Source organism: Anser anser (genome assembly GCF_964211835.1).
Source record: "Anser anser genome assembly, chromosome: 7".
In the NCBI taxonomy this organism is placed as follows: domain Eukaryota; kingdom Metazoa; phylum Chordata; class Aves; order Anseriformes; family Anatidae; genus Anser; species Anser anser.
In genome coordinates this window covers 22,569,625-22,584,219 of record NC_139727.1, presented here as the reverse complement: position 1 = coordinate 22,584,219, position 14,595 = coordinate 22,569,625, and the positions used below count along the sequence as shown (strand labels likewise).

At 35.9% G+C, this 14,595-nt stretch overlaps 1 protein-coding gene across 7 annotated transcripts in view; it reads right to left on the bottom strand.

Annotated features, from left to right (window-relative positions):
• The window catches only part of MAPK8 (mitogen-activated protein kinase 8), a 250,390-nt gene that overhangs the window by 4,114 nt on the left and 231,681 nt on the right, over positions 1-14,595 (bottom strand). For 5 of the 7 annotated variants that reach the window (XM_083843392.1, XM_083843393.1, XM_083843391.1 and 2 more), the window contains 6 exons: positions 14,380-14,518; positions 9,533-9,698; positions 4,646-4,717; positions 2,440-2,622; positions 1,793-1,917; positions 742-805 (listed from right to left, as the gene is read on the bottom strand). In XM_083843392.1, the coding sequence (XP_083699518.1) occupies positions 742-805; positions 1,793-1,917; positions 2,440-2,622; positions 4,646-4,717; positions 9,533-9,698; positions 14,380-14,518 (749 nt within the window). Of the gene's footprint in view, positions 1-741; positions 806-1,792; positions 1,918-2,439; positions 2,623-4,645; positions 4,718-5,075; positions 5,148-9,532; positions 9,699-14,379; positions 14,519-14,595 lie in introns of all 7 variants that reach the window. The other 2 variants (XM_083843396.1, XM_083843394.1) reach the window with 1 other exon arrangement.

Below are 14,595 nucleotides of genomic sequence, written 5' to 3'. Positions count from 1 at the left end.
TTGTCTTAGCACTAGGACCTCTGCAGTAACGCCACACCTTGTAGAAGCAATTTCAAAATGAAACACAAGCTTTACAGGTAACAAAGATGTTCCCCTTGTACTTTATAAGTATAAAGGAAAATATAGATACAAAACCACTAATGAACACTAAAAATCATACTCTTGGAGGTAAGTCTTATGTCATACTATGATCTGTTCCACACCTCAGCCCCAGCTACTTTCTCTGGACCTCACAGGAGATAACCATCAGTGTTTCCCACATCACTATAACCCCTCTATCTTGCCCATTACTAACACTCCTTATGGCTTCCTCTTTCAAATCCTCTGCTTGAGTTATGTTCAGTACAAACATTGCTAATATGCTCTTCACTTAAGAGTGATGCTTCTACTTCAGATTTACACTGCTCCAACTCCTGTGTTTTCTTTTTCAGCTGTACCAGTTCTGTCCAGAAGAGTTCCTCTCCCTAAAACCACTGCCTTATGATTTGCAAAAGGTGACTGAAATGAGCAGACCTACAGTTGAATGAACTTAAGCTCGCTACAAAGGTTCAGCGCCTTTACAGGAAAAATTATAGTGTCCTTAAAATCAAGAGGTTGTGAAACACTGATCTGTTCCCTTGTCATTCCAAGCAATTGAAGTATATACTATTAGGTTACTCAGGAGAACCTTAATAACAAGTAAACCTTGGAGACTAACCTACTTCAAAAAAGCTTTAGGATAAGCAAAAGTGTCGTTCTTACCTTTCCATTCTTCTATCGTGTGTTCCCTCTCATCTAACTGCTTATCTGGTATCTTTGGTGGAGGCTGGAAAACAAAACTAACTCATGATAAAGCAATCAAAAGGGAAACAAAACTAGAATAAATGAAAAATGGAATTAAGATATTCTGAATAGGAACCTGATTTTAAAATACTGTATTTACATGGATAAATAATCTCTCATACTTGGCTTATTGTTTAGATGCTGTTTCACATTTTAAACTTGTTCTGATTAGCAGATTTGCTAACGTTACTGAAATAATTAAAGCAGAAACTGAACAACCTGGTGAAATAGCTCATAAGGACAGTGGTCTCCAGCTTAAGCAGCCCTTTTTACCTATTTAGTGTTAATTAATAATTTTCTATCTAGTTATTATAGATCAGCAGAATTCTAATTCCACCATCTACATCAAGCATCCTTTTCTGTTCTTAGTGGGCCATCACCAACTAACTTTCTCTTAAAAATAATGTTTTTTCCCACAAGTTGAAATTATTTTTTTAACTAAGACTTTCACTTAATTCCCTTGTTCTTTAGTGTCAATAATTGCAAAAAAGCTTGAGGTCTTGTACAGAAGAAAGTTTTTGCTGAAACGCTTATTTTCCAGTTTAAGAGTACTATCAATTGCTACACCTAACGAAAATATTTCTCTTGCTCAGGAGTAAACATCTCAGAATCCTATCACAGGCAATCAAACTATGTTGAAACAACTGAAACTCAAAAAATTAGAACTCTGTATCAGAGACTTCAGGTGCATTGCTACCTGTCTAGGAGTTTATATGCAATTACATAGAAATACAGACGCACACACAGAAGTAGTTTAGTTACCTGCAAGTTTGTGCCCATTCCTAATACTAATTTTAATAAAAAAGTATATCAACATCAATAAAAATGATTACAGCTCAGTTAAGCTTCTAGTGAAATGTGTAGATCATGCAATAATCTTCTTTCAAGCAGTTACATCGAGCATCACAAGTTTGCTTTAATACAGGACTATCTTAGTCAGAGAAACAATCTTTCTAAAACAAGAACTTACAGCTTCTGCTTCTGATGGATCATACCAAACATTGATGTATGGGTGCTGGAGGGCTTCATCCACAGAAATTCTTTTAGAGGCGTCTATAACCAGCATTTTTGACAACAAATCCCTTGCTTGACTTGCTGCAAAAGTGAAATTTTCTACTTACACTGGTGCCATGTGCACATAACACAGTATTTCAAAGCTCATAAGGAAAGAAGACTTGTGGTAAACAAACTCCAATTTAGGATCTATACTACCCTCACAGAATTTAGGGTTTAGGAAAGAACCATTTTACTAACTAAAGGATATATGTGTATTATGAATATAAAAACTTTATTTTCATCCCTAAAGAAAGAAGATCTGCTCTGGCTACACAACTTCTACTCCTCCCCATTTTTCTCTAAATCACATATGTCATTGGGAGGAATATGCTTCCTTTTCTTTATACAGGTTTTACCAGGATAGGAGCTGATCCAGAGCAGATGAGAAAGTGGAGGTAACCGTACCTCAGAACTTTCACCTGCTTCCACAGTATTAATATTGTAACATTTAAATCCTTAGCAGCATGATTCTACGGTGAACAAAACTAAGATACATTTCTATTCAATGCAATGCAGTTTATAAACTTTTAAAATATACAATGCACAGAAAACAGACCTTACCTTTAAGTTTGTTGTGTTCAGAATCAGCTGGGAAAAGGACATCTGGGAAGAGTTTCTCAAAGCTATATCCAGCATATTTGGGTCTGTTCTCAACATAAGTTCGGACTGTGGGCTGTAATTTCTTCATAAATTCAGGACATGGTGTTCCTAGCTGCTCTATAACTTTATTCCACTGATCAATATCTAAGGTTTCACAGCTAAGAAAAACAATGTCTAATTTTCAGCTAAAAAGTTATGTTAAAACCACAAGAATTATCCAACAGAGATAAAAAACGAAATTTTTAATAAACTATCAAGTTCAGCATTAATCGGGATCATCTTCTTAGAGAAAACAGTGAAGAAAAGCAAGTATGATTGAGTAGTCAAGGCAACATGCATTTTACTCGAAATCGTAAGAATTAAATGGCAAAGGATATACTCCTGTGAAACAAAGCAAATAAAAAGACCCACAAAATTCATTAAGTTCAAATAAAAGTGTTTAGGTTATTTTTTAAAGAAATTCTGAGAAAAACTCACTTCCTGATCTAAACATTTATTCACAGCAATCAAGCTATTAAACACCATTAATTCATTGAAGAAAATCACCGCGCATGGGTGCTTTGTCCTTCCTTCTTGCCTTGATAACTCAGCTGAGTTCTGGACTCTACCAAATTAGTGATCTCTCCCTAATGACACACAATACACAGCACCAGTGGGCTCATAAAGGATGAAACCCTGGATCACACAGGTCAACAACAATTTTGTCAGTCTTCAACGTTGAAGCAGAAGACTTTCAAGGGCATGTAAGGAGCATCTTAATTGAAAAGCTTACACCAGTTAAGGAGAGATTTACCAGTTCACGGCAGTAAAATTTAATCTATGCTACTAAAAAAAAAAAAAAAAAAAAGATGAAGTTTGGCTCAGGAATTTCTAGTTGCAGGTCATTAGATACTGGGAGAGAGTAAAATTTTGTATATGCTTATCTCAGTCATACAGTCTTCCCAACATTTTATTTTCAGCTACTGTCGAAGACTTGATACTGCACTCTCTAAACCTTCAGTTGGATCTAGCAGGTCCTTTCTTCTGTTCTTAAAATTTTAAAGTAAGATTTCGTATAAGGTTTTGAAGTTCTACAATGCTTTAGCACAGGCCTTGAAAAAAAATAGTATTGCACTGTATGGCACTGACCCTAAATTCAAAAGGCATGCAAGAAAACCAGATTGAGAACGTTAGCATGGTACAGCAAATGCAATGCCAGAGCTGAGTGAAAGTCCCTGGATCTCCTTGCTGTACCCCAAAACCTTCACCCAATCCTCACCCTCAAACAGGAATGTAACAATTTTTAAACAATTAACCTGTAGCAAAAGCATGAAAAATTTCTGATGGCATCTAACAAAATGGAAGGGAACTACTAGTGAAACAAATAAGATGCCAAACTCCTATTAGATAACCACTGATTTTAGCAAGGATCCAGAGGTTTCAGCTCTACTTGCTTGTAGCAGATCTTTTGCCTGAAGCATTGTTCACATGACAACCCACACAGACACCACCAAGCAAATCATGGAATAGAAAGACAGAAGCACCAGATATTTCTGAAAGCTGTTTGCAGGATGAATTCTGCAAACAAAAATAAAAATCTACAGAGTGCAACCATTTAAGCTAGTTAGGAACTTTTTGTAAACATCCATAAAAAAATGAAAAATAAAATAACAACTGCTAATGTGCTTGGGTACCAAACAAAATTAATAAGTTATAATATAAATATGAGGTCCAAAGCAAAAAGCAATGCATGTCAACCACCTAAGCAAAACACCACCTACACAAACAAACAGATCTGTCTTAAATGTGACAATGTCCAAAAACAATGGATAGACACTATATTAAACTGAAAAAGCAAACAAACAAACAGAAAGAAAAAGGAAAAATAAGTTTGTTCAGCCCAAGTGGTATTTTGTTCATTTTGCTGTATTTTCTTACTTAGTATTAATTTCTAAAGACAGTCATACTTGTTAAAGCCATCTGTGTTGTTGTTTTTGCTTTAAATGGTATAACTGTAGACATTTTTGCAGCATCCTGGAACCAAAACTAGGAACTAGCAAATTGCATTTTGACAAGGCAGTTTAAAAACAGTATTTTAAAAATTAGAACCACCTTAACCTGGAACGATTTATTGTTGCAGTCTCTTTTGACCTTTTAATACTACATCCTAGGCCAAAGGTAAGGATACGATCTGTACCAGGAAATAAAACACCACCTTTGATCATTTCTCCCATGATGCACCCAACTGACCAAATGTCAACTGAAAACAAAATGCAATGATATTAACATAAAAGATAGTTATCAAAATAAAGTAAATAAAAATATCTAGATGCACACATACACAAATGAAGTGACTATAAAAAGCATGTGTAATGAAAGTGAGTGAAGGTGGATGAATGTATGCTAACTAGAGGACCAGCAGAGACTATGTCCTACTGCTAGGTGCAGCCTGAGTATAAATGAAGTTCTCAACAATTTTTTTAAAGTGTATCACAAGAAAAATTCATGTCCATTTAATAAAAAAAAAATTGCACAATACGCATTTTCATGACACAACATCAATAAAAAGGTTAATCACTTCCTAGCTAATTCAACCTGCTGCAGCAGCACAAGGATACAGTCCCTTCCTGGAAAGAGGATTTTGTGGCAAACCATTTCGCCCATAATGCACCCCACAGACCATAAATCCACTATGTTTGTAGCACAAAAAGAAGGGAAAGCAAAGCAAACGGTCATTTAAAATGAAAAGAAGCATAACATGACTGCATTCTATAAACAGCAGAGACAGCACAGGAAGAAGAGCAAGTCTTTGTATTAATCAATGAGACCACTTTTAAAAACAGCATATAAGGATTAGCTTTTAACTGTCTCAAATACAAGGCAGAAAACCATCCTTTGGTTTATACAGTGCTAAAGCAAGAGCTAGAGCATAGAGAGAGAGATATACATGAATCAAGCAGAGTAACGCCCACCTTCAAGTTCTGAGACTGGCAAAGTTCTTCCAATAGATTATAATAAAGCACCAAAGATAAGTTTATTTATTGAAATTATTTTCATTGTAGTTATAGGAATCGTTTTAAGAGCAGCAAACTAAATTGCCCTTTATAAATGCGGTATATCTAAGTAGTTTACACTTTTAGGAGCAGAATTAATTATTTAACATATTAAATAACATTTGCCATCAAGCATTTCCTGTAAGTCAGATTACCATGCATATCTCTCTCCGTTTAAATAAAAAGCAAATACAATCAGTAAAAGGTCACTTAGAATTTTAGAGGATCAGTTAATTACAATATTAGTACATTCCTAAGAGATTTTCAGATAAATTATTTTGTTTAAAAATATTTCTCCAGTTATGCTCAAATAACATCTTATAGAAAAGAAAAACTCAATAGCAATATATTTTTGGTATGAAATACACATTTTCTTCATTATCTTAAATAATTCAGAAGACATACTCATAGTTTATTTTTTACAGGTATGCCATTTTTTTTACATTGCTTTCAGAGATACTGTTACCTCTGTATGCAAATATTTTCTTGAAGTCATAATGATGTATTTGAATTGTTATAAATACCTTTATGTCAAACATGAGACTGGAATTTCAATTAAGCGGAAAAGAAGGGGATTTAAATGAGAATAATTGTATACTAAAAATCACATGTTAAAGTTGTGAGGGAGCTAAGCAATTTCAAGCAAACAACATTGTTTCTTATTGAAAATATTTCTTCCCTCTTATTCAATAAGTTCCTCTAAAATAGTATCTAAACCATATGATAAAGAGATCACAATTGTACATATTAATAGGTCAAAATTAAGGGCCTGGTTCATTTAAAAATAATTTATGATTAATGGTGTTTTCTCTTTAAAACTCTTTTAGAATATTTACAAGAAGTACACATTCTGCTGCCTTCACAAACTGAACTATATCCAAATCTATTGTAAATAGTTTGTGACCAATGTGATGAAAACAACTCCTATAACTGCATGGAGAAATCTGGGAAGAGAAGTAAGACAAGTCAACGACTTCATGCATCAGAAGACTTCAGTGGCTAAGAAAAACTTTAGGTACAATTCCTCTCAAAACAAAAAACAAACTTGTGGTGTTTGGGGGGAGTCTTTTGGTTTGCTGCTTTCATTAATCAAAAAATAACCTGTTTATTCGTAGCTATCTGACTAACTTTTCCAGAAGCTAGACGAACTTATACATAGAGGACTGCTCCTGTGAATACTGTTATAGAAGACTGAGTCAAATCTTAAAGATTTCAAAAAATCCTTTAAAAAATCTTTAAAAATGACTGGTTGTCATATAGAATGTACTTAATTCTTTAAAACCCTGTTTGGAGTGAATTTACTATCTTCTATAATCTGAAGAGGAAAAAAAGCTAAGTGAAAATGAAATTCAAGCTCAGTGTACATACTAGGAAACTTTAAAATAATTGTTTCAAAGGGTTTGGGTGTTCCCCTGCTTTTCAATGCTCACTTCCTGACAATAACACATATAACTGTACCCAAGACTAAATATGCTAAGGTGTAACTGCAAGAACAGTTTCAGTGTCCTTCAATTCTGAATTTCTTCAGTTTGCAAGGCCTGGTTTCTTAATGCAAAATACCCATATATGCTTTGTCTACTTCAGTATAAGGCGTATGGAAAAGTTAACTCTGTCATAGGCTTGTCTGGGATCTTCACTAGTTCTAAAAAAAAATTACGGATTTCATACGTGCATATCATAGTACCAAAGAGTACTACCCTATAGAGTTTGTATCTCAGTCATCAATACATGTATTGCAATCCTCCCGCATCTTGTCTGAAAGGGAAGTTCAGCAGGGCACTGGAACAGCATAAAGCTGCCAGATGACCCTGTTCAATTAAACTATATGTTACTCTCTCTTTAACCTTTATTAGCTGTCAATTTTCAATATTTAACTAAGTTAAGGTAACCTTTAATTTAGCTATGGGTTTAGAGGGCTACAACGGGCATTGACGTTAACAGGTGTGGATCCTGGACAGTCCATGGTTCCTACTGCAGATACGTCCACCCTTTATACCTGCCTCACTGCCCTCTGCAGCCTAGCTGCTCTGTCACCAGAGCTGCACAGTAAGAAACTCATCAGCCAGTGACTGAGAAGAGCAACAGTTTATGTAAATAACCTCTAAATGACAACAGTACATATGGAAATACAGATTGTCTTCTGACTCAGCCAACAGATTTACATTCTCTACAAGTGTCATTCTCAACTCAATGTCCACATATTCAGCTTTTGGGAAGATGCTATGCTATGTAGTTTTTCATATGAAAGTAAATTTGAATTTACATTCTGCTGCAAAACACAATTCACTCTTGCTTAAGGAACAGGATTGTCAGTGCTCCAGAAGACAATCTATTTAACTCCAATAATACCTGAGAAGCATTTTAATGGAAAGAATGCTTCACACTTTTGCAACTCAAATTTTAAGAGAAAAATGTAAACAGGGTAAGTTAAGTCAGAAAACTTGAGACTTCCATTGCATGAATTCCTTCTGTAAGGCAACTGCATGACTCAGACTACAGCTTTAGGTTCTTTTATCCCTTGTCTCTCAGTTGGCCAATGTAAAGCCTTCTGGGAAAAAAAGGAAAGAAACTTAAATTTGTGCTTTCTATAAAACTTCGGCAGTTAAAAAAAGTAACTTTAAGTTTGCTCCACTCAATCTCTGACTTCTAAGTTACAGAAAAAATAGCCAACTGTGGAGGCCATTTGAAAGACTGTATTCCTGTCTGGCAGACTAACAATCCAAACAGAAATATAAATCACAGCCTTGCAAAAAAGATCTGTTCTCTTTCCTTTGAGCTGGCTTCTTCTATTGTCAGCACTGATAGGAGTTATTCTTCCTGGCTTTTATATGAAAAACAAACAAAAAAAATCAGTCTCTATGCACCTCACAGCTATAGTTTCTGTACAACCTGAAGTCACTTGCCCTAATGCTATGCAGTTGCCAGGAAAGTTTGCAGACTATATTAAGAAGCTTGCAAAACACTGCATGCCCCAGTTGTGTCAGTAACCTGAGGAGCCATACACCTTGTATCACCAGGAGACGGCCAGCAAAGCCTCAAGCATCACAACATCTCCTAGGGCTTATTGGAGGACTAATCGATAACGGGTTTAAAACATTTTCAGCAAATGGCGATCCTTGTGCACAATGCCTGCCAGAGGCAGATACATCAAGTTAGGTGAACTGACAACAGCGACAGCAGATTAATGAAATGGCAGCAGCACTGGGATCGTAAACAGAACTTCAGGAAGGATGTGTTACTTCGGTTTCCCAAATAAATACTAGGTGTTTCATTTAGGAGATACATTATACCTGATTAAGTGATTTCCCCCAAATGCTATACGCTTTCCTTATTTTCTTACAGAGGATACTGAGAGATTGAGGGTCAAAGACTGAGCATAAAGAGGAGGGAAATGTACCCAAGCAGGACAAAGCAAACAAATTTCCTTTGAGTTCGTCATGGACCTCAAAGAATCTATGATGCTTCATGACAGTACGCTGCATTTTTCTTTGAAGTACATTACTGATTTTTTCTTCAGCAATATTAATTAAGAGCTTAGTGTGACAATTTCAAAGTGGGCTGGTTTCAATAAAAATAATGCCACTGTAGGTGGACTTGAGCTTGTTTGTTTCCTACATCCTGAAAGGCTATATTGAACATATTTTTTAAACATTCAATTTGGGACACACGTTTACTGATGAACTACAATTTATATCCTCATCAGGAATAAAAGCAGGTCAATGTACACCAAGGTACATACAACATATTAAGGTAATATATTTTCAGTTCTTCTGTCATGAAATTCAATCTACCAAAGAGGTTATTTAAATTTTTAAACAAACAAGGCCCTCAATTTCTTTTCCTATTAAATGCAAACATTTCTAATGGGATTAGATAAATAAACTGGTGTATCCAGAATCTGCATTTTGGTCACATGCCTAATTTATAAATTTTCTACAGCTTGAAAAAAACATTTAACATGTAAAATGTGGTGTGCCAAACAAAAAATAAAGCTATGCCAAAGAAAGACTATATTTGCTGACCGTTTTCTTTGTATCCCATCCCTAGGATGACCTCTGGTGCTCTGTAGTAACGAGTCACTACATAAGGCGTCATCATAAAACTAGTTCCTGCAGTTCTGGCCAGTCCAAAGTCAAGAATCTTCAAAGTGCAGTCTGACTTTACTACTATATTACTGGGCTTTAAGTCCTTTAAAAAGAAACATCATATATGACTGCTAAGACAAGCACAAAGTACTTCGTGGTTCACATTTTTAAAAGATAATACTGCTAACATTAAACCCCAAATATATTATATTACTCGATCATTTGTAAAACTGTAGTTTCTTTTCCCCTTGCATTAATTAATATGCATTCAGCAGACTATAGAACTAATTCCTTTACTGTGCTTGTAGATCTATATAGCAATTAAAGAAGGAAAATACAACTAGTGTTACAAGATATGCTAGTAATGTCTGAAATAAATCAAGGTTAGTATGAAATGTTAGCTCTGAGGAAAGGTCTAGAAACTTCACTGGACCAACAGTTACTACTACAGTGCTGTTACTACACAAGTAACATGACAATTGCTGAAATTATTTGATGCAATAGTCATCATGATATAAGAATTATTAAGAATTATAACATGAATGTTAAAAGCAGAAGACTTCTTTGCTAGTCAAGGCTGCATTACCTCTTTTGAACCAATGCAGATATTTCTCTAAACAGGAAGGAAATGCCCATGCTCACAGAGGTCTAGTTTCACATTTAGGATTGGATTTGGTTCACATTACACCAAATTTGGTGACCATACCCAAAAAGGCACCAGTGAAAAACTGCCAGATACTTAATCATTAAATTGTAATAAAAAAATGATATATTTTCAGAGGTTCTTAGCTGGAAGCTTGGTAATTCTATTCTCTTCATCTGAACTCTAAGACTACATTGGCAATAGGGGCTTTGCAATGTCTATACAGACACTATACAGACATACTCAGTGTTTATCTCAGGAGGATCTTACAAACATCTGAATGTCACAGAGCAAATATTATGAGCAGAATACGTTCAGAATAACTTCACCTTAAACTTTGCATCATAAAATCATTCATAACACACAGGCCATAACAGATAAGCTCGCATCCTTTCTGGCTACCTCTACCAAGATTAATGAGACAAAACAACAAGATGTAGCAGAGGACCCTAACATGTGCGCTGCAGGCACTTGATAAGTAGCTCTATCTTTCATTATTTCGTAAAGACTTAAAAGAGGTGACCTGCAAGATGTATGTAGTTTTCTTTTGTGCTTGTACATCTTTCAGCAAGCCCCTCAGAAAGCTAAGAAACCTGCACTAAAGACAGAGAGGAAACCACAAAAAAAAAGTTATTGGAACAATACAATTTTAATGGGTAATTAAAAGACCTGCATACTTCCATATTAACACACACACACTTCCAAATCACACAGAGAAAGACTCTGCAAACAACTTTGGCTTAAAAGATTCTCAAATACCATGAATAAGCTCAAGTATTATATGGCATTTCAGCTATTCAATATGCATATTTCACATTTTGGTAAAATCCTGTTTATTATCAGCTTTATTTTTGCACAATTCCATTATTTGGAGAACGTTCATTACAGAATCCCAGGTGCATGCTGACAGTATTAACTATACTTGTTCTCCCCAAAGCTGCAGGATTAACTAAGAGATTTTCCCTTTGCAAGAGGAAAAACACTATGAAAACAAAAAGTGAAAGCTTAGAGAGTACTGTCCATCCTTAATTTCTGAACACTGTGTTGTTCTCATGAAGCCTAGGAGCATGTTTTAATTTTGAATACAGAACTCCCATCCTTCAAAATGATGGAGGCTACTGTTGACTTACAATGCATTTCAAATTCATGCAAAACCAATACCTCATGTTTAAAATAAATGAGGACTCAAAAGTTCCCGTGAGAGTGATTAACATAGCTAGGCTGTAAAAATATATCCAGCACCTATATCAGAAGATACATCACCTAAACTTAAAAATGTAAAATATCAGTGCCTAAAAATCAGAACTATTCATGGCTGTCTCCCCATTAGCCACACAGGGAGAGAGGGGCATCTCTGGAAAGTAATTCATGGTTTACATGAGTTAAATCATTTTTGGAGAAGTTTCTTTCTCTTTCTTAAGAAAGATTTGTGTGAAGGGCTTCCATAATTAGGCACCTTTGTTAAGTGCTCAAAGTTAGGCAGAATACAACGTTTCAGAGCCTCGATGCAAGACTAATGAGACACTCTGTGTCCTTCAGCAAGTCAGTGAGGCACGACCCTGCAACTCTGATTATTCATCCTCCCCAGCCTGCAAAATATAAATGAATGTGTACTTGTAGCTTGCTGGAGACTCCATCTCTGCAAAATGTTTTGAACACCATAGTGTTCATCAAAGCTGATGTAAAGCTACAGTCCAGTCTTTATCAGGGTAAAACGTTATCCACTTCTGTGAAAGCTAAATATGTCCCCTGCAACTTCTAGGTGAAACAGTCCAAAACTCTTTGTGTTTGATGTCTGCCTTGTTCCACGCCTCTAGTCTGCTATGAAAAACTACTGCACTTATTTCTATGGCAGATAGTATCCAGTGCTACAGGCACATATGGAGAACATCAGAGTTTCAGTCATTTGGCAGGCTTTGAAAAAGTTACTGAGATACTGAGATTATCACAGCTATGTTAGAAGCCGAACAACCAAGTTAAAATCTGTGTGAAACTACCAACAGCAAAAAACGCTTCAAGCTTTAGAGGACACTAAAGAAGCACACTAGATTACTACCCAGAACGCTTCAATGGAGGCCACAGTAGTGTGGACTATGTTTAAGGAATAACAACTTTCATAGACTCACAGAACGGCTTGGGTTGGAAGCGACCTTAAAGATCTAGTTCCAACCCCAAACAAGGTTGTTTCAACAAGGTGATTACCTTTAGACATTCAGGATAGTGCTACTGAAAGCCCAGAAGAGTGGTATAAGGAGTTACTACTGCAGCCACGTGTTCCATATGAAAGATGTCTCTTTTCAAGCATGTCCTCCTTGCCTTCTGAGGTTTTGTGTAACTTGTTGCACAGAAAGAATTTTGATGCATTGCAACTTTAAGCATAAAGGCGTGACATACACAGCAGGTAAATAGTGCAAACGTTTTTGCTTGAGCACACTGAATCTTCTAACTAAGTCTGAGAACAAGCTGTCAGATGAAAATCTACCATGAAGACATGCAAAGTGAAATGTATCTGCCCATGTCCTTCAAAAGCATTCGTGCATACTATTTACATAGCAATTGTATCTATAGACAATCTCACTGGAACATTATCTTTAAACTTTGTACTACTGCACAACATGAAGCACTCCAAAAACTTCGCCCATATTTACAGCAGCAAAAAATGTATCCTCAAAACTGTCTTTATTTCTACCTAACAACTACTACTTTTCCATAAATATACAGACATTTCCATTTATTCATGGTATCTACAGGCTCAATGTTTTGATTCCTACTTTATAGGCGCACAAAATGCTTACAGCAAGTGAAGTGTTAGAAACTACCTCCTCCCTGCACTACGATCCTTAGGAAGAGACACTCACACTTCCCACCCTAGCAGGTCCATATGCACATGCAGACCAGGAAGTGCAGGGTTCAACACCTGGGTGACGCCTCTGCCTACCTTCCTTCCCCCCAACTCTTTCAAACACAGCAGTCCCAGGGCAGATCGTATGCATGAAGGAAGCCTTCACCTTCTCACCCTGAGCTGTTTACTAGAATGAGGCAGTAGATGAGTACTGGAGCTAGCTGAGCAAAAGGAAACAGTGTTTGGCCATTCAAATTTTATTTGTTATTCAAACAGTTGTCTCAGTTCTCAAGTGAAAAACAGCAGACTGAAAGGGAGTGTCATTCTGCCAGATCGAGCTTGCATGCCATTCAAGGATGAGATGGGCTACTGAACTGTGCAAGCACCACCGCATAGTAATAATGCCTGTTGCAGCATTCAGAATTGCTGTTCAGGATTTACTTTGCTGCGTACATCATCCTTAAGGGAAACTACATAGTACCGACTGAAAGTATCATGCATGAATAACTTTAATTATTTCTTCTGCATCATTTCAGGGATAAAAGCTTTTAAAAATTCTCCCTATAAAACATTACAATGAAGAATATAACACTAAAAATACAAGCTTACAGATTCCCAGAATAATATAAACTATATTTGAAAAGTTATAGCTAGACAATCTCAAGCAATCTTCTCACTACACACAAATGTATATAACACATTTAACTTGAATAGGCAACCTTAAATTCAGAATGTCCTGACCATTTGACATTTGTCCTGACCATTTCAAACCATTTGAAAAGTAGTTGTCATTTTTGCCTGTAGGCAACCTGAATGAATGCTTTGTGACACACAGATGTATGAAAGTTCCACTCACAAGTCTTTATCACGATCTGTTTATTTGGAGAATTCAGATACTCATTTGTTACTCTGCTAGTAAAAGAGCTGAAATAAATTGGGCAGTTCTTTCAAAAGATGGAATTTCAGGTTTGGTTACCGAAAGAATAAAGGCATAACTGCTTTCAGATACTCTTTCCTGCCATGACTACTAGAACATGATATAGAATTTGAGGAGGTAATGTAACTCACTGATAAAATCTTTATTTGTACAGATTGTTATCAAATCCAGGAAAAACATTCAAAAGGTTCATTCCAGAATTGCAGTGGAACAAAGTAAGCTTGATTTCCTTTCAGCTTTCTCTCTGTGTCTATGGCAAACTATGGTGACCTCTGTGCACCCATTTCTGATTTTTTTTCTAGCTCCTTTAAATACACAAGGCAAAACGAGGTGTACAAAAGAAACACAGGAAGTTCACTTACCCTATGTATAATTCCAGCTGAGTGAAGATGTTTGATACCACACAGCATTTGATAAAGAAGATAGGACATTCGTTCATGGTCCAGCTCCATCTGAATCACTTGGCAGAGATTTGCGTCCATGAGCTCCATTACTATGTAGCTTATAAAGCAAAAAAAAAAAAAAAAGAACAATCAAATAATGCTGTCATTTTATTGTATTCTTTCACTGTTTATTTT